At 32.8% G+C, this 21,747-nt stretch overlaps 1 protein-coding gene and 1 long non-coding RNA gene across 3 annotated transcripts; one reads left to right on the top strand and one right to left on the bottom strand.

The window, feature by feature from the left end:
- Positions 1–2,507: 2,507 nt before the first annotated feature.
- LOC132733137 (DNA ligase 1-like) lies at positions 2,508–11,677 on the top strand. 2 transcript variants are annotated; one of them, XM_060719751.1, is made up of 2 exons: positions 2,508–2,922; positions 9,764–11,677. In XM_060719751.1, the coding sequence occupies exons 1-2, from the start codon at positions 2,905–2,907 to the stop codon at positions 11,372–11,374; spliced, it is 1,629 nt and encodes a 542-aa protein (XP_060575734.1). In that variant the 5' UTR covers positions 2,508–2,904; the 3' UTR covers positions 11,375–11,677. The 2 variants fall into 2 exon arrangements, with proteins under 2 accessions (XP_060575734.1, XP_060575735.1); XM_060719752.1 differs by having other exon boundaries at positions 2,508–3,649.
- Positions 3,659–11,797, bottom strand: LOC132733138 (uncharacterized). The gene is made up of 5 exons (XR_009626133.1): positions 11,671–11,797; positions 10,152–10,241; positions 9,627–9,670; positions 9,118–9,246; positions 3,659–3,745 (listed from the first exon to the last, which is right to left on the bottom strand). It is a non-coding gene; the product is annotated as an uncharacterized LOC132733138 (long non-coding RNA).
- Between the last annotated feature and the right edge of the window lie 9,950 nt (positions 11,798–21,747).

Here is a 21,747-nt window from a genome sequence, read left to right as displayed (position 1 = left end):
TTCTTTCATTCGTCCATTACTTGAATATGCTGATGTTATATGGGGAAATGCTACAAATTTTGAATTAGACGAACTTAACAAAATCCAAACAGAATGTGCTCGTATTGCTTCCGGATGTACAAGACTTGTTTCACTCGAAAATCTTTCAAATGAAATAAACTGGGAATCTCTCGAAGAAAGACGATATATTCATAGAATGATCCAAAACGGACTAGCTCCAGATTATCTTTTCTCAATTCTCCCAACATCAACTAATGATAGGTACAACCTAAGAAATATTGACAATATTCCGGGAATATATGCAAGAACTACACTTTATTTTAACTCTTTTTCCCGACTGCAATAAGGAAATGGAATAATCTTCTTCGAATGTACACAATTTGACACAGCTCGACAAAAGTTACTTCGAAATTTGAAAAAAATTGACATTGATTTAATAGTTCTACTTTTAGGCAACCCAGACCTTTCTGACCAAACTAATGACATAATTTTTTCACACGTACACACTTACATCCAAGAGACAAAAAGATTTATCTAACACCCAAACACTAAATCATTATATTCCTATACTTTATACCTCGTTATTTATCATTCTCCTTCTTCACTACCTTTTCACCTTTCTGTGTTCTTTTCAAATACTATTCTACTTTGTTAGCTTAAGGTCTTCAGCGTACCCGTTTATATACTATGACATGACGTGAACGCTGAAGATAACCCCATAGGGAAAGTCCACCAATAATCGTGCCAGGAATCTGACACGCTCGTATTTATTCATCGAACATGCCATGAAGTAAAGTGAAGCATACCTTGATAAAACTATATATAATCTGTTGATAAGCCAAGGATGGACAAATAAAAATCTTATTACGAACATAAACTACCTAATAGTTTCCGACAGGTAAAATTTTCGGCACTTGGCCGCCATATTGCCAAAATGTTTGATCACGTGATTACGAGATTGACCTTTACGAACCCATGTGCCTCCAATATTTTTATAAATTACTTTTTTTAAAGATATTGAAAAAGGTGATTTACTGAGTTTTATATTCAATACAATCGTACTTAAGTACTAAAAAATTAATGAAAATAAATAAAAACATTATCTTGAATAAAAGTATCGAAATCATGTCAACAAAATGTTCTAAATATAGTACACGACTCTATTCAAATCTGTTCCCGCGAATGACGTCATACGAGATCTCGCGTGGCACCTGAATGTCATGGCCAACTGTAGTCGGCGTAAATTGATATTTTACAGTTAAATAGGCAATTTTAATGACGGTATTAATATTTTGATACTTTAATTGGTATAGAATGATATTAAAATTATTGTTTTATCGTAAAATGCACAAGAATTGATTGGGTCAAGTGTATTTGCAAGTGAAAAACAAGAATAAATCAACTTATGTTATTCTGGTTAGGTTTCGTAACGGGTCTAATCCAAAACTTTAATGCCGCATCAGATGAAAAACAAAAATGTTAAAAAGCGGCTTATAAAGTTTTGGAAGCCAGAACTACTACTTTGTATGATAATATTAATTTAAATGTTAATTCGATCCATTAATGTATTCATTCTAAATATATATGCATTCTAAATATATTCAATGGAACATATACTATGTTTCTTAAAGCATTTAAATACATATCAAATTCTGTGTTTTCTTTTTTTCTAATATAAACTCGTGATTTTTGTATTTTTTATATCATATTCGTCTCAGATTATAAAATATGTAATTATTTAAGCGCCTATTACATGTCTAGTACTCACTTAGGAGAAGAATTTCATAAGAAATGTTGTCTTTCATTCTAATCCAGTTTTTAAGAATATTTGAATTGCTCTCTGTACATTGTAAATTGTAACATGTATATATATTCTGAGAAATAAAATATGTTTTAACTAAATGAATTCCCTTGCTCCCGAAACCTAAATGACAAATACAACAATTTTCACTCCGCTTGGCTCCGTCTTACCCTATGTTACATTTTTATTGTGAAGAGTATTTGACTATATGACCCGAAAACGGTTATGTAATAGCCAACAACTGTTTATACATAACCATATCAACTGTCAAAAAAGTTTATAACAAATTTATTACACAGCATAAATGCTTTCTTTGATTGAAATAAAATTACATGTTAGATTTGCTGCAGCCATATTTATTCATGATAATATAATCGTCATGATTATCCTATAAAAATCGTCCTAACAAATGTGCAGTATTAGAAGAGACCGCTCCAGAGCAGTGACATCAATCAAATTATTGACAATGATTGCAGACTCTGCTCTACTGAGTCTGTTCATAAAAGCTTATGTAAAGTGCATCATTGTTACGCTCTTTAGCACCGTATTTAACTCACTTGAAATGCTATGTACACAAAGCAAATAATGCTTGCAGACTCTGCTCTACTGAGTCTGTTCATAAAAGCTTATGTAAAGTGCATCATTGTTACGCTCTTTAGAACCGTATTTAACTCACTTGAAATGCTATGTACACAAAGCAAATAATGCTATGAACATGTCAAATTGTGTATTGTGTCTTACAAAGTCACGGGACGCTTTAATTTTATGGAATTGTTTGCCGTCTCGTCAAGCGTCTCATGATCCCGATCTAGTCCAAGCTTTATCGATGTTTTCACGAATAATACTGATTGACAACCTGTATTTTTGTTTTCTGTCGATCAAACTAATTTTTAGCTCCATTTTGAGACCGATTTTAGCTTTTAACTCTCTGTATTTATTGAGATATACGAGTTCCAAGTAGTCTTCACCGTTCACCACGATATACTTCGGGTAGCGAGTGACGTCACAAGTACTGGGTCGCGCGCTCCTATTCTATTTAAGCTACTGGGTTAACCTATCATAGACAGTTGGGCATTAAGATCTTTACCAACCAGTCGTAAGAAATGTACTCCAATCAGGAGGTTTGTACCCAAATATAATTATAAACATTTAACCTGTCACTGATCTGGGATCTTTATACAATTTTATATAACTCTAAAGTTGGTATTATAAACTTAACTTGAACCCATTTTTAGAACTTGACCCAATCTGGTATTTGACCCAATCTGGAACTTGACCGGATTCTGACTTGACCCAATCTGGTAAATCTATAATTAACTATATACTTGGAACTCGGATATTATATTATAGTACTAGATCTACATAAATGTTTCTCTAATTAGCTCAGTTGTTTACTATAGAACAATCTGGTTAAAGCCAGATTAACTAATATTGTATGTTAATATTTCATGAATAAACTATCATGAACCAATAATAAAATCATAGATTGAACTGGAACATGTCTTATTTATCTCTCAGTAGGTAGAACCAAATCTAACTCCCACACATGTTACTTTCCCCTTATTAACGCCTGGCATATATTTAAATCCTGACTAGCTTTAAGCTAACACCCTTTTCTCACTTTTAAGGGGGCGTAACATCTGGTGTCAGAAGTGGGATCTGTCGAGAGATCTATAGAATTGAAGTTTGGAAATCCAATGATAATGAGACACCATCTTTGTAGGTCTAAATAAGAAATAGATTAAAATCTTGACCGGTTTATTTTACTTTTTTTTGATGTGTGTGATTGGAAGATACAATAGCGCCAAATATCGATATCCATGAATTCTGGATTACAGAAAATGAACAGTAAGTTGATCAGTTAATTTATTGATTGAACTGTACAATAAACAGCAGTGTATTTCTTTATGTTGACCGGATCAGTGACAGTGTTGATATTTCTTTCTGAAAATAGATAAGAATTACAATGTAAATTAATTTTTATACTAATATACAATTTTATAAGTATCAGAGATTTTTATATTATCAATATTTAATATAGTAAAATGGACGAGTATTCATCTGCTTATGATTTTGGAGGTAATGCCTCAAGAATTGTCTCGTCCAATGAAAATGTCAGTAATGATAGAAATATGTCTAGTATTAATACTAGTATGAATGAGAATAGTTCTGTTTGCTCACCTAACCATGATATTCAACCAGTAGAAAATGAAAACTCCCAGTTAAAAGATCTTGAAAATTATATGGGAAGCCAAATGTCACAGATTATACATAAGATTACCTGTTTGGGTCAAACTATTCAAAATGTAAATTCACAATTGCAAAAGCAAATGAACAGTGTAGAAAATGAATTGTGTACTGTTAAGTCGAAATTGTCTGAAATAGAACATCCTGACCCAGAAATAAGATTTAATCATAGGGCGACAGGGAACTCTAACAATTTTGAAGAACAAAACTTATATGAGGCAGAAAATAATAATTGTCTTCAAAATGGGCCGTATATTCGATCGTCTGTATATGAGACTGTACCTAATTACCCAAATTTGTCAGTACCTAGAAGCACAAATAACTTGAAAATGAAACCCCAAACTTATAGTGGAGATGAAGACTTGCAAGATTTTCTTGCACAGTTTCAAATTACTACCGAAATAAATGGTTGGAACTATACCCAGAAATCATTATATCTTGCAAGTAGCTTAACAGGTGGGGCTCGGTCACTTTTAAGCGAAATGAGTGAAAGCGGTAGGCGTGATTTTTGTACATTAGAAGAAAAACTAAAAGCAAGGTATGGGACAGAAAATAAAGCCGAGGTATTTCGAACCCAGTTAAAGAGTCGTGTTCGTGGAAAAGGGGAGACCATTCCAGAAATGGCTCAGTCCATTAGAAAAATGACTAGGCTAGCTTATCCCACAGGTAGCCAAGATGTGGTCGAGGCTTTGTCACTCGATAGTTTCATAGATGCGTTAAATGATTCTGACATACGTTTAAGGTTGCGTGAAATTGCTCCAAAAACTATTTCTGAAGCTGAAAAAATAGCAGTGCGCATGGAAGCCCATAGGTTAGCTGATCGAAATAGAAATAAGTTTGTCTGTGCAGTAGATAATGTAAGTAGTGACAAAGAAAATACTGTGTCTAAATCAACAAATATGGGTCAAGAGCAGATAAGTAGTCAAAGTAGACAACCTAGTAGTTGGCACAAGAATCAGGGTAATAGAAATCAACTATCGAACCAAAGTTTAAATCAGTATAGAAATAGGCGTCAAAATGAAAACAGACCTAGATATCACAGAAATGAAAACCGATTTCATAATAATGGTTTTTACGGCAATAATAGAAACAATAGAGGATATCAAAACAATAATTATTCTTTTGGAAGTAATGATCAACAAAGGTTTAACCAAACTTACCAGGGAAACTCAAACAAGTCCAGCTGGGGGGATCGCAGCTTGACAAATCAAAAAGGTCCCAAATTGCATTAAATAATTTAGGTTCTGACCATGGATACTTTCTTTCTGCTACCATAAATGAATGTGATTTGACTATGCTTATTGATAGTGGTGCTAATGTTAGCATAATAAGTAAAGAAACTGTTCAAAATTGGCCTTATTCAACTAGACCAGTTATTGAAGCTGTACAATGTTCACTTCATACGGTTACTGGTGAAACATCACCTTTTCATGGAAAGGCAGAAATAGAAATATGTATAGGTAAACAAAAAATACTTCACGAGTTTTTGATTGCTGATATAAAGCAACCTGCCATTATTGGATTAGATTTTCTGTTTAAGCACAATTGTGATATAATGTTGAGTAAAGGGTACATTACTCTGAAAGGGGAGAGAATCCCATGTTTTATGAATCAGAAAGATGCACCTGTCAATTGTTGTAGAATAGCAGTAACTGAAACCATAGTTATTCCCCCTGAAACTGAAGTTATTGTAGAAGGGAAACCGTTGGACAGCTTGAGTCGAGATAGGGATTGTTTGATAGAACCAAATTTAAGTTTTGCTGAAAAATCAGGGTTGTTAGTAGCAAAATCTTTAATTAGTCCAAAAAATGGCCATTTTCCAATGAGAATTGCAAATTTCAATAGTGAACCTTATACTATTTATGAAAATACAGTAACTGCTGTATTAGAACCTGTAACTGTAAATGAGCCTGTATCTGTGAGAAATGTTAGCAATAATGTATCCAATGTGGCAGTAAGTAGTACAACTCTGCCTGAGTATTTAAATAGTGTTTATGATAGGTCTTCTGTGCATCTCGATAATATACAAAAAGGAAAGTTAAAACAGTTTCTTATAAAGAATCAAGATGTGTTTTCACAAAATGATAGAGACATTGGTCATACTGACTTAGTTACACATAAAATAGACACTGGTAATCATGAACCTGTAAAAACCTATCCTTATCGTGTACCACTAGCAAAACGTAAAGCAGCAGAAGCTGAAATTAAGAAAATGGTTGAGGATGGGATAATAGAACCTGCATGTTCCCCATGGCTATCCCCAATTCTTATGGTAACAAAACCAGATGGCAGTATCAGGTTTTGCTGTGATTTTCGAAAACTTAACCGTTGCACTGTAAAAGAATATCAACCTCTGCCTAGAATAGAAGATAATTTAGATGCATTATCATCTGCAAAATGGTTCTCCGTTTGTGACCTAAAATCGGGTTTTTGGCAGATCGATATTGATAAAGAAAGTAGGCATAAAACAGCATTTAGCTTGCAAGGTGGTCAGCAATGGCAGTTTCGTAAATTAGCCTTTGGTCTTTCTAATAGTCCTAGTGTCTTCACCAGGCTCATGCAAATGGTATTCAAAGGTCTTATTTGGAATACTTTAGTATTGTATTTAGATGACATTATTGTCTTTGCACAAACTTTTGATCAAGCCCTGGTACGTTTACAAGAAGTTATGGACAGGTTAAGACAAGCTGGCTTAAAGTTACATCCAAAAAAGTGTCATCTCTTTCAAAAACAGGTTACATTCTTAGGTCACGTTATAAGTGAAGATGGCATTTCAACATGTCCCGATAAAGTTAAAAGTGTGCAAGAATGGCCAAGACCAAGAACATGTAAGGAGGTTAAAAGCTTTACCTCTCTAGTTTCATTTTACCGAAAGTTTATTCCTAGGTTCTCAACTATTGCAAAACCTTTGCATGCACTATCAGAAAAGGGTCACAAGTTTGTGTGGACCACAGAATGTGAACAGGCCTTTGTTACCTTGAAAGCTGCTTTGACCAGTAGTCCTATATTAGCTTTCCCTACTTCAGATGATTATTTTATAGTTGACGCTGATGCGAGTAATTTCGCGTATGGCGGAGTCTTGTCACAAATACAAAATGGCCAGGAGAAGGTTATAGCGTATTACTCCAAATGCTTTACTAGATCAGAACGAGGATATTGTACTACACGTAAAGAACTTTTTAGTGCAATATCAACAGTAAAACACTTTCATCATTACTTATACGGTCGAAAGTTTACCATCAGAACTGATCATGCCAGTTTAAAATGGTTAACTAATTTCAAAAATCTAGAAGGTCAACTATGTAGGTGGATAAATATTCTAGAAAATTATGATTATGAAATTGTACATAGACCTGGTAGGGTTCATAACAATGCTGATGCACTTAGTAGGAGACCATGTTATGATGAGAACTGTGTACATTGTGATAGAGTAGAAAGCAGATATGATAATTTAACAGTTGCTAGAGTAGCACTTAAACATGACAAAAAGTTAAAACAACCTGTAGATCAAAATATGGTTAAAATCAAACCAGAAGTTTGTACAAGTAGTACAAATATTAATGTGACAAATGAACCGTTGACAAAATTTAATGACAAGTCAGATTATGTGTGCCCTGAACTACCTTTTCTTTCTGTATTAGTTATTCTTGGGCTTATTGCAATGAAAGTACCTTTAGTACTAGTGTTGTTTATACTGTATATTTTTTTCAAATTGTGTAATAGGACAACTTTTGTGTCCACAGAGAAATTAATTATTCCTGTAGAAAATAGTGTGATAAAAAGTAAAACTGTAGTTGCTAACCAAGTAAAGAGGTCTTACGATATCTGTGTTAGTAACGCTTGCAACAATAATGAAATGTCTAGTCAAGATGTGATAGTTGATAGAAAATTGGGTAATAATTTAGCATCGATCCAGAGTAGTGACTGTAGTGTGAAATATCAATCTTCTACCGGGGTTAGTTATAATACAACTGACATGAAGATTGGATTAAAATCAAGTAAACAATGTAATACTTTAAATTCTAAAGAGGTCAGATCATTATCTGACAAGAATATTAAAGATACAGAGTGTTTACCTGGTCCATCAAATAGAGATAGTAGAACAGATAACCATACAAATATAAGCATAGACAAAGACTTGACTGGAAAACAAGCTGATAGCAAACCAAGTAGTAGTAACATTAGTACAGGATGTGAGGTAGGAGTACAAAATGAGATAGATGTAGAAAATTTAAACTTAGAATATGTAGCTGAATTGCAGAAGTCAGACCCTATTATCAAACATGTTTTGAGCTGGTTTAAAGTAAATGAGAAACCAGACTGGAATAGTGTTTCTGAACATAGTGTAGAATTAAAATATTTCTGGTATAGATGGGAATCTTTAGTTATCAAAGAAAATATTTTGTATAGAAAGTGGGAGAGTGATGATGGAAATACAGTTGATTTCCAACTAGTTTTACCCAAATGTCTTACTAAGTATGTTTTGACACAGTTACATGATACTGTGACAAGTGGTCATTTAGGGATTAAGAAAACTTTGAAAAAGGTCAGACAAAGATTTTATTGGTATAATCAAAGAAAAGATGTAGAAATGTGGTGTAAAAAATGTTTAGTATGTGCTTCTAGAAAAATGCCCCCTAAGAAATTTAAAGCTCCTATGAAAAAATTTAATTCTGGTGAAAGATGGGAGAGAATTGCAATAGATTTTGTAGGTCCATTAGGTAAAACAGAAAATGACAACCGATATTTGATGGTTGTTTCTGATTATTTCACTAAATGGACAGAGGCTATTCCCCTTCAAAACATTGAAACTGTTACAGCTGCAAATACCCTTGTTGAACACATTATTTCAAGATTTGGTGTGCCCATCTCAATTCATACAGACCAGGGTTCCCAATTTGAATCAAAGTTATTTCAAGAACTTTGTAAGTTATTAGGAATTCAAAAAACCCGAAATACTCCATTCCGTCCCCAAGGTGGAGGTTTTATAGAAAGAGCAAACAGAAGTATCCTCAATATGCTAACTGCTTTTGTGTCTGAACATAGAAATGACTGGGATAAATTTGTACCTTTTTGTTTAATGGCATATCGTTCGTCTGTGCACGAGTCAACTGGTGTCACACCAACAACCATGATGTTTGGCTCTGAAATTCGACTTCCAATTGATTTAGTCTTTGGCAAACCTGAAATAGATCGAACTGAAACAAAACCAAAATATGGATTAGATTATGTAGCTCAACTTGAGTCTAAGCTAGCTCAAGTTCATGAATTTGCTCGAACGAGGCTTTCACTTTCTAGTGATGCCATGAAAAAGAAATATGATCTTAATAGTCATCAAATACAGTATTTCGAGGGTGACCGTGTCTGGTATTACAATCCTCAGAGAAAAGTTGGTCGCAGTGGTAAACTTACACGACCATGGAAAGGTCCTTATGTAATAGTAACTAAAATAAGTGACATCCTGTTCCGCATTCAGGGTGGTTCTAGAGAGAAACCGCGTGTTGTGCATAAGGATAAATTGAAGCCTTATGACAGCTAATAATAAGTTCAGAACACAATGAAATAATGATATACTTACTTTGATACCTTATGTTTCCACAAACAAATCAGGTTCTCACTAATCTGTAAATATATAAATATATAATAAATATGGTATACATGAAGCTAAAACATTTTTTTTTAATAACTAAAATTGTTGTATTTGTCTTCTTGCAGAAACGGTTTACATGTCGTACATGTGGAGACATGCACTTTACTACTAAGGGTAAATGTAGAGCTCACCTAATTGAACAGCACTCAAAGATAAACTTTAAATGTACAAGGTGTGGTAAAGTGTTTTTGAGAAACACACCAGGTCAGTCGTGTCATACAAGAAGGGAAGACTTCATTCGATTTCATACAACCACTGGCCAACGTGGGGCTGAGGCCGAAGCCTGTCTTCAAGACTTTATTAAAAAGATAGATGAATTAATAATTGATAATAGATACAACAAAGAAAATCATTCGCCCACAAAAAGAATTGCAACAAGACCACAATTATACATTAGAAAAAGAAAAAATGACTTTGTAACACCAAATGAAAAAAGAGTAAGAAGTAAATCACCATCATCATCAAGGTCGTCATCATCATCTTCTGCAACATCAACAACATCTTCGTCATCATCATCTTCTACGTCATCTTCCACACACTCGTCTGAAATAGAAATGGCGACATTAGAAGCCCTTGTTGTGGGAGAGATCTGTGAAGAGAATAATACAATTGAAATCAGTGAAAGAGAAAAACAAAGAAGAAAAAGAGAAAATGAAAGAAGGATTAGTGAAATGAGGCTAAAGGAAAGGGAAGAAATAAGAATGGCTACAGATGTGATAGAAAAAGAATTAAGAAAAGATGAAAGAGAGGAAAATGAACAGAAAGAGAAGGAGAAAAGAGGAAAGTTGGAAAAAGAAAGGCTAGAAAAGGAAAGACTTGAAAATGAAAGAAAAGAAAGGCTAGAAAATGATAGATTGGAGAGAGAAAGACTTGAAAATGAAAGAAAAGAAAAAGAAAGGCTAGAAAATGAAAAGTTGGACAGAGAAAGAAAAGAAAGAGAAAGAATAGAAAATGAAAAGTTGGAGAGAGAAAGAGAAGAAAAAGAAAAACTAGATAATGAAAGAAAAGAGAATGAAAGAAAAGAAAAAGAAAGACTTGAAAATGAAAGAAAAGAAAGGCTAGAAAGAGAAAGACTTGAAAATGAAAGAAAAGAAAAAGAAAGGCTAGAAAATGAAAAGTTGGACAGAGAAAGAAAAGAAAAAGAAGAAAAAGAAAGAATAGAAAATGAAAGAAGAGAAAAAGAAGAAAAAGAAAGGCTAGATAATGAACAAAAAGAGAAGGAGAAAAGAGAAAAATTGGAGAGAGAAAGAAAAGAGAAAAGTATGACAAAGAAAAGAGTAGAAAAAACAGTTGAAAATAAGGAAACAGAAAAAACAGAAAAAGAAATGAAGAAGAAACTCGAGGAAATTAAACACCAAGAAATAATAATTTTGAATGTAGGAGGAATAAAATATTCTACAACAAGAGGAACGCTATGTGCGGAAGAAAGCTTGCTGAAAAATATCGCATTAGAGATTGATAATGAAGAAATATATATTGATCGGGACAGTAAAAATTTCAGGACAATACTTCAACATCTCCGATATACCCGACAAGGTGAACTTACACCAGCTTCTCTGTTACCAAACAACAAAATAGAACTGAAAGAACTAATTCTTGAGTGTAAATATTATGGTCTACTAAAATTGTTGAAAATAGCTACAGAAAAAAGAGAAAAACTAATAGGACTATTTTGAAATTAATAAAAGATAAGTCATATCCAGATATCATCATCAAGTAACAGAAGTAAATATCAGAAATTGAATTAAATAAAAAGAAATGTCATGTTAATTAATACATGTAAACACCAAAGAAAATATCAGAAAATGAATTATAATTATACAGATATGTCATGTGTTCTTCACATGTAATTTCGCGTGGAATATATATATGAAAATTACCCAAGATACAGAAGAAGAACAGATGAAGATTGTAATTAATTATTAAGTATATAACTTAAATATCATTACTTTAAATTATATGTATACAATACCTTAATTTTTCCTCAAATGATGTGTAAGATTTTTCCTCTTTATTGCTTAACAGTCACATTTCAATTGTACCTATTGAAGTAAGTAAAGAATATTTTTTATTAATGTTTTTAAACAGTAGCTTTAAACAATAAAAACAAATTGTAAATTTTCATTAGCATAGTTTACATAGTAAGTATTGATTTATTATATTAAATTGTTATTGCATAAGTTAATAACAAATATTATTGACAGGAAATACCTTAAATAATAAATAACCGTTAAGGAATTTTCATACATTTATGATTAAATAAATTTTAACATACTACATGTATGTGTAGTACTTTCTTAATTAAGCAAGAACACAAATTTTGTGTTCCTTTATAACACAAGTGGTATGATTGATGGGTATGTAAATGAATGTTGTTAATTTTTATATGCTCTGTTGAGATTATTATACATGTATTGCTTATTGAAATATTTATTAAATAAGAGAACATTAGGGCAATGATGTAGAGTCTATGGTATGACTGATAGTTATATAATTAAATGTCACATGTTATTAAATGTTATGCTCTGATAAAATTATTATATTGCTTAGTGAAATGTTTATTCACTAAGAAGACATTATGGCATTTATGTAAAATTGGACTAAATCATAAAGTTTAGAATTTAGTAAATTTGCTAAACTTTTCATTATTACTTAATCAAGTTAATGTTGAAGTTATAAATTGTTACAAGTGTTAATCATTTATTTATGCAGTTATGAAGATGCCATATGTAAGTGAGACTTACTGAATGTGTACATATGTGTTTATATAATTCATTAATGAAATAGATGTACAAGTTAATACTTAGGCCTAAAAAAAAAAATTGTTTTGTTAGGGTAACATGCTCTCAAGGAATAGGTAGGGTAGGTCGGATTTTTTTTTTTTTTTTTTTTTTTTTTTTTTTTTGAAATTTAGATATGGAAATTTCTGACATCCCTCCCGGGTGGCACAAATACATCCCTTCTATGTTTTCAAAAGACATTTCAGGTGTAACAATCTTAAACTCTCAGCGTTCTTCTGGTGAAGATCACACGCCGTTTTACAAATATTGACGATGTGATCCGCCATTTTGTAACTAAGAGCGGCGTTAAAACCTGTACCGTACCCAGGGCTCATCCTGGGGGGAAATTTTAGGGAGAAGTGACTTCCTCGTGAAAAATCGGCAGAAGGGAAACATCCCAATGTTTATGCATTAACATGCATGGCTATACATCCTTTAACTAGAATAGAAACACAATCTTTTTGTCAGCTTTATAAGCTTTCTCATATATTTTTGATAATAATGTGTAAGAAAACTATGATGAATAAATTAACTTTATATTTTTACTTTCCAGATAAAGTTACATTGGATAATGATTAATAAAATCTGTTTATCCTGTTCTGTTTACAGAAATTTCTTTTATGATCTTCTCTGTTGTATTGTCATATTTATGTGCATATAATTATGCTTATAAAACAATTTTCAAATATCGAAGAATATGTAAAATATGTACTGCAATCATTTGTGCACATTATATTTGATCACTAAAATTATGTACATTCATTTCTTATTGAAAAATTCGACTGAGAAATTATAGAAAATAAATTTCTAATTACCTCCCTTTATTTTCATGAAATGTTAAACTCGGTAATATCTTTATAAATAAAGCTTTTTGAAATTTACAATATTAATAAATCTTAATCTGAGCGTCATATTTATGACATTAAAACAAATATATATATATTAAAACAATAAGAACACTTCTTTCCTGGCAAATTTTGTTGTTATATACATGAGCACATGATATACGACCGATATGTCGCATGCCGATCATGATTCCTAGTTTTAGGATGTCGTGCCCACGTGCGTACAAGCTGTGTCAAATTTGGCATTTCTACAAAGATAACAATGCAAAACACTCTCACTGTCTACAACATACCAATCATAAGATTTTTGCGAATTGACTAACAGTTTTGTGATAGCCGTGAAAAACCCATTGGACATCGCCTTTACTTCGGTTAAACACCGCGTGTATATCAATTAGGGAAGATTTGCACGTGTTTAGATGATCGGAAAAAAATTAATCTATAATTATTGCCAAATCGCGTTTTAAACTCGCAAAATATACCCGTTTCGGGTCGATGCTCTCATTATTTACTGTTTAGAGTAGGCGGTCTATCGCTTTGCATACAGGTAGAGGGGTAGTATATAGCGATGCTCTGATTGGATAATGATAATAAGCAGTCGTCATATGGGCGGATACAATCTCTGCTCTTTACATCGGCAAGTAATTACTCTTTGGGAATTAAGATTTTATCGGCGATGTTGACTTCTCTTTGATCAATTGGGAGAGCGAAATGGAAATATACACAGCGAAATTTTCGCCTGAATTGCCCTTCACACTGCTCATTGAGTACCTCAATAATACGGTATTTTCATGGATTTTTTTTTATTATTATTTTTTTTTTTTTTTTTTGGACACGAAAAAAACGGTAGGGTCGGCGCATATTATTAGGTAGGGTCGGGTGACCCGAACAAAACAATTTTTTTTTTTAGGCCCTACCGCAAGACATCCTAAGAATCTTCTTAATGGAAATTAACTTATAAATTGGAAAAGTTTTATAAATATACGATCCTGTAGGAGATAATCTCAGGAGAGTAACTAGGTGTCTTGGGATAGTCTTGGGCAGGGGTGTGGAAATTTGATTTTTTTCCACTTGCCCACGGACAAGTTGGACTGAAATTTCTACTTGTCCGCAGCTGAAGTTGACTTGCCCAAATAAACAGTGAAAAACAGGTTTATTTCAATGGCTTTATTAGACAAACATTTTTTCTAAACATTTTCATAACTACTACCATGTTTGTACAGTTATAAATGAACAATTATACAAGAGTTGAAAGCAAACATTATTTAAACAGAACTTTTTTATTGTGTATGTGAACATATTGTCAATAGAATCATGGTAAACATGCTATAGACTAGAACATTCTGTTAAACACATCCTGGGTTACATTAAGGCACAGGCGTTAGTTGGGTTATCAGTAGGGATTAAACGATGATCGAGTATAATCGAAAATTGATCGTTTATAGAACCGATCGGCGATGATCGATTACAAAGTTTAATAATCGATTATCGGTAATTTATTTTCTTGCTGTTTCTTAAGACTGACTCACTGTATTATAAAATTTTCATTCAATTGGGCCATCCTTAAAAAAATGTTTGTTTGCAGTAACCCGACCCAGAATTTTCAAGGTGGGTAGGTAGGTCGATTTTTTTTTTTTTTTTTCATTATTGAACTGTGCTCCCAAATAAACATGGAATTTCAAAAATGCTGGACAATATGCTTTGATAATCTGGTAACAATTAATAAATTGATAACTAAATCTAATTTAATAAGACCTACATTTTACTTCTCCTATTAACCTTTAAAAGAACGAAAACAAAGCACTTGGCATAATTTTCTGATTAAAAAAAAAAAAATTTTTTTTATCCAGACCATGAAAAAAAAATTTGAGTAGGGGCAAATTTTGTGAGTCGGTCGCGTTACTGCAAACGATCATTTTTTTTAAGGATGGCCTTGAATATGAAAGCATACTGGTGACCATGGAGTTAATAAATAGTTGACAGTGAGATATGCTAGTTTAAAGATATACATGTACTATGATAAAATTTGACATAGAAAATATTTAAAATTGCTACACAGTCTATTTGTAAATATAGAATAAACATGTTTTGATTTCAACCAAAGAAGATATGTTATGTATGATATTATTCTACACACTAAAGGTTGGTGCAATATCAATATATAGTGTCATTAAAACAGTTTTGTTAAGAAAGGACCAACTTAACTTGTTCCCATACATAGTTTATTCATTCCTTTTTTGGAAGTGAGACATAATAATTTCATAGATTTTAATGAATTTATTTGACTAAAATATTTTACTCAAGGATGAGCATAGTATATCTTTAAAGACTAATTTATTTCAGTTGATAAAGTGGTGGTTACATGGAAATGGAATTCTTATAAATATTAAAGCATGATATGTACATTGTACATATTTACTTTGTTAATGTAAATGTTTCAATTATATAATCGATGATTGATCGAAAAGGGTTGTTCGATTATTTTCGATGATCGATTATGATTTTTGTCCGATTAAGAAACCCTAGTTATCAGTCAAATTTTTCAGTTTTTCCCTTGCAATGTCTTCCCCACCTAGGGTTTTCACAATTTCACTTAACATGGGCTGTATGCTATCCATCTCAATAGTTGCCTGGGTAGATGTGGAGGCTATGCTTTCAGAGGTCAAAGTGGCTGATTTTTGTGGTGGCTTATGACGTATGTGTCTATGACCAGACTTAAGCCATTCTTCAACAGAAGGTAAAGGGTCAAAAATGGAGAAATCTGGACCAGAGACAACAATTCTCATTTGACTCTGCAGGTTTTCTTGGGTAAGGCGAGTTCTAAGAGGGCTCTTGATAAGATTCATTTGAGAAAAAAGCCTCTCACAGGCAGCAGTGGAGGGAGAAATTGTGAGCAAAACCTGCAGCAAAGCACTGATGTGTTTAACAGAATCTTCCTTTCTTTGCAGTATGGATGTATATACTGCAAGGGGGTGATTAGTTCTTTGCAAGGATACCTGAACTTTAAGAGTCTGCCATTCACTTGGAATAGAGAGAACCTCTTCCTCTGTTAACAAATCATTACAGTGCTCACACAGCAGTTTAATTTCCTTACAACCATAATTATGTGCTAAGCTCAGTAAGTGAACTTGGCCAGTTTCTGAAGTCAAATACCCTGTACAGACTCAATGGAGGGTTCTCAAGATCCTTAAATCTTTCTAGAACATATTGACTGATTTTATCAAATAAACAGTGAATGTCATTGTCATCTTTGAAGTCACTAAGAGACCCATTCAGTTTAAATTTACCATCAAACAGGGATGTTTCAGGATCATACAAGCTGTAGAATTTGGACAAGTGTTCACCTGGTTCATTGGTCATTGCATGCAAACACATGTACAATGTATCTACAGCTTCCTTCACCTCAAACATCGACAAATCTTTATTTTGAAACAAGACTGAAGTTTTGGTTATGGCTGTAAGCACATCTAGCATGACATAAATGTATTTAACAAATTTTACACTTTTAAGATCAGTTAAAATTGCTTTAGCTTGTCCTAGCTCATCTACCCTATTAGATGTTTCAAGAATTTGCTCCATGTGTGTGACTGTAACATTAATATCCTGACAGACTGCTTCTAATGCACGCAGCTTGGAAGAAACCCACCTAATTGCCTTAATTTCAGTGTGCATCTTTAAGCTTTCATCAAGAAAAGAAGCAAGCTTTTTTCAATTCTTCTCTCCTCTTGGAGAAAAAGAATAAAATTTACAGATTCTCTTAAGAGTTTCCTCAAATTTTTTCAAAATACCCCACTTGCTTAACTGCATCTAAGACACCTAGTTCAAGTTTATGTGCCACACAGTGTGTTACAATAACATTGTTATCAACTGCATCACTCAGCTTTTTTGCAACACCATTCTTTGCACCTAAATTAACTGCAGCTCCATCAAGATTTACACACACCAATTTTGAATTTTCATTAGACAGATTATCAATATCAATGTTGCACTTCAATAAACCCCTTTTAATAGCATCAACAACACCGTCAGCCCTTGCATTTTCTAGATTCTCAATACTGGCAATGGATGTAACCGGCTCATATGTTTCAGGGTGTACATAGCGTAACAAAATGCCTTCCTGATCTATTACAGAAGAGTCAGTGCTTGAGTCACTCATGATAGAAAAGTACCTAACATTTTTTAAGTTTGCTTTTGTTTCATTTAATAGTACATTTGAAATGGAATTCTGGAATACTACACAGGTATCTCTAGATAAGTGGTCATTTCCTAATTCAGCCCCATTTTTCTTCTGCACTTCACAGAGAAAAGGATAGTCACTGTAAGGGCGATTGTGGTTTATAACAGCATAAGCAGTATTAAACAGCTTTTGGTATCTCTCTATTTCATGCATTTCAACTTTAGATATAGACTTTTGTATGGGTCCTTGTTTACTTGGTTTTTGCTTGAACTCGGACTTGGACACACATGAAACATGTTTAGATGATATTTGATGAGATGAAAGAGTGTCCTTTCTAAGTAATGTGGCGGCAGACTTCCCTACGTACAGGGCCGAGGTCGTATCCGCCGTTTGCGGGAACATTCTACAAATATGACAAAAAAGTTTGTCCGAATGATCTTCCTTTCTTAGCCAAGAAAAATCGTTAAACCAGCTATCTTTAAACACACTCATGCGTTTACGGTCATATTCCTTGTCTCTTTGGGCTTTAGATTTACGCTTTTCTGGTTCTTTGGGTGTTTCAGGCAGCTTTGCACCACCAGAACGAACGACAAATTTGTCCATTTCGTACTAAAATAACTTTACAACGCGACCTTCACAATGGGCATTATTTACTAAAGCACCGGTTGGTTGCCTCGTTACGACCTATTCCAAGAATAGCGAGAGGCCTCATACGGGGGAAAATAGCATTTATTTACATCGATTTATTCATGCTGCGGGAGGTAGTTTATAATTTAATTTTACGCATATTAAATACGGATTAAACATTATTGGGATAAAAATTAACGTTCGTTATCAATTTTATGTAAGAATTTTGGCATTTTGCTTTAATTTTCTGGCTCAGAAATTCACTTGCCCGCGGACAACCGCTACGTGAAAATCTACTTGTCCGCCGGCAAAAAGTCCCGAGTCGGGCAAAGTAATTCCGCACCCCTGGTCTTGGGGTAGTCTTGGGGTGTCTTGGGGTAAATAGAATGACCGCCCTGCTGGCTGCAGTAATTGAATTTACTGGCCCAAATTTCAGTTTTGAATTTATTCTATTATATTTTCAACTAAATTTTCTTAAGATCTACACTGGTCCGAATTAATTTTCACTGACCATGGGCCTCCGGGCCAGTGCTATAAAACTATTCGATGACCGACCCTGTGACAATAGGAATCCGATTGGTGTCTGGACATAATTACACCTCCTGGACGTCTCTGAAATCATCCGATTGTCGATCATTCACTATTTTGCAAAAGTGGCACCACCTATACACATGACAGATTTAACTTATTTTCATTGATTGTGATTGAGTGTGAAATTTTATATCCAACAATGATTTTATACCATAGGGGAGTGATTCATGTGATTTTCATTGTTAAAAATTAACGAAAACACATTGACAGGGGACCGCATTGACAGGAATGGCCAGCTGACATGTTTTATTCGGCTATTTTCAATCTTAACTAATTTTAACGACATTTTGATTCGATAAACGGGAACCCGGGCATTTATGAGTAATGTATTTTAATCTTTTAAAACAAATCGCTATGGGCGAAGGCGAACAAAGTCCGGGTCGCCATAAAATTGATCACTATCACACAGAGAAATCAATTACTTCAAGAAAACATTATTTATCTAAAATATTATTTTATTTGCCAGATGTTTAAACTTCAAATACTTTCAGAAATACGTCTTAACTTATGAATTTTTTAAATAAAACTAATGGAAAATAACCCACGTTGGTCTGCCATTTTGTTCTTCGTCGTCTCCTACTAATCACGTGACCAGAAAGACGCGGGCGTTCAATAATCAGGTATAGACCACTAAATTTTCTCTACCGAGTAGTTAGTTCATATGATTTCGGGACTTTTCACTTTGTTTCGGCGTCAAAACCTTCTAGTCTTTTCGACATCTTTTACAAATTTGTAAAGATGATATGTTTTTTTCTCTGTTTCTTTGTTAATTTGCTCCAATAACAATATCTTTAAACCAACAGACACTAAAATTTTGCAAGCGCCGTCTAATAACAGAAATATGTTGTTTAAAAAGGGAATAAACGAGGTAGGCCTATTCAACGCGAAATGTGTTAATCACATTCCACTGATTAAAATCCACATATATCTATAGACTTATAATGATTTTTCATAGCTAATGATAATACATACAATCAAGACACAATTTTATCTATATAATGAGACAAAACATTATACACAACCAACCATAAAGTAAATCCCGTTTAAATTAATACATTTTCAAGTACAACAATCAACATCAACACGTAAAACATTATCACATAATTAAGTTACAAAGCAATTCAGTAATATATAAAAAAAAATATTCATTTTTTTTTCATTTTCATTAATTAATAAAAGTTTAACTTTCGTTGCTAATATTTGAATATTTTCAACTGACCTAATTGCTGTATGACAAAGAATTCCAGTCTTTTCGGCATAGTAGAAAAACATGTGTGTGACATGAGTAACATTTTGTGGGAAAAAATAATTTACTTCTTGGACCTTACTAAAGACCTTTAATAACAATAAATAACAAACACCCACATAGTTCATCTTTAAATAGTAGTAGGCAAAATGTATGTCTAGCTGTACACATTTTATACAAATAATTTCTGTGTTCAATTAATCAAGTAAATGTTTAATGTTAATGTATATAATTTAACATTACTATAGAGAAACCCTGTCAAATCTAATAAAAATTTAATAATGACAATGCATAAGCTTTAAGGACAAAGCAGGTAACATGTATCTTAAACACAAAGAGGCATTCATGCAAAATAAATAATACACTTCATGCATAGACTGACACAAAAACAAAACAAATAAACACATATCCATACACTTGAACTCTCGATCTTACTTCAGACTGATGACTCGCTTATTTAACAAAAATAAGAAAGCAACTGCTTCTGATTACAATTTCAAAACAAAGTTAATTTAACTCCAACACTCCCTCGATATGAAGTACATTCTCCATCAGTGTGTAAAAAGGTTCACATTTATGTGCATTTCCAATTAGAAATAATAATTAAACAATATAATAACTTTGCACATACAAAAGGATAAAATCAAGCAAAGCAAAACAATAAACTCAAAATCAAATATTTAAATTGCAAAGCAACATTATTAATGGGTTGAGTGGGCGGGTTTTCTTGAACTTGACTAGTAGTACAAAATTGGCGCGACAATAATCAGAAAATAAACGACCAATCAGAAAACAGTTCACCAAAGTCACGGTTTACTCGAAATAATTAATTATTTTAGCTTTAAAATATATCAATTACTAGATCTCAAATTGTTTTCTCTAACTACCGTTAACAAATTCTTTATATAAGAAGGGCTTTTCTTTTAGTACATTTTATGACTGAGGTTAAATTTTGACTGGAAAACTCTATTGCTGACATTTAACATTTTAAGATCAGACAGAACATTAGCTTGCATAGAAGTCTTTTTGGTATAGTTTTAATTTTGTATAATTTTCTAAAGATTTAGATTGGGGACAAAAGGGACAAAATAGTATCCGTATACCTTGGACATCATTTACAGTGTATAAATTCACACACAACCTATTTCATATAATTCATTTCAGTTTGAATTGGCGAGATAAGGCAACAGTAAGTTCTTTTTCAAACCTTTAGTCCGATATTTTCAGTATGCAAACTTATGCATGTTGATTTGTGAAAATTAAATCGTTTGTAAAATCAACTACTAGTATCAAATTATCTCCTTCTTTTATTGTTATATGTATCCGACTTTATTTACTTGACTTGACTTTCTTCTTCTTCTTCCAGTACGTACATGACCCGCTCTATACTATATATCTACAGATTTTTATTTAGATATAGCTCTGTGATATAATGTATAATAATTATCTTTTTACAAAAAGATCAAGTAGTTATTGTGCTTCCTCACAAACAAAAGAACACAAATAAAAAAATCACATATAAGTATATAGTTCACGTTTTTACTTCATTTCACATTTTGTACAAATATCTTTTTTTTCATCTTCACATTTTACTTTTAACATCGGCACCGTTGGAATGTTCATCAAGGCTTTAGTGGAGAACAAACTTTTAAAGAATGTGCAGTTTTCTGCTATTGTATTCTTAAATAGATTTAGGTTGAGATCCATTTCATTGCAGCAGTATTGGTTTTCATTTTTATCCAACTAAATGGTCCAGCTTAAAACATTTAATAGCTTGCTGCCT

Source organism: Ruditapes philippinarum, unplaced genomic scaffold (assembly GCF_026571515.1).
Source record: "Ruditapes philippinarum isolate M1 unplaced genomic scaffold, ASM2657151v2 ctg792_1_1_1_1, whole genome shotgun sequence".
Lineage (NCBI taxonomy): Eukaryota > Metazoa > Mollusca > Bivalvia > Venerida > Veneridae > Ruditapes > Ruditapes philippinarum.
This window is presented reverse-complemented; position numbering and strand designations above follow the sequence as displayed.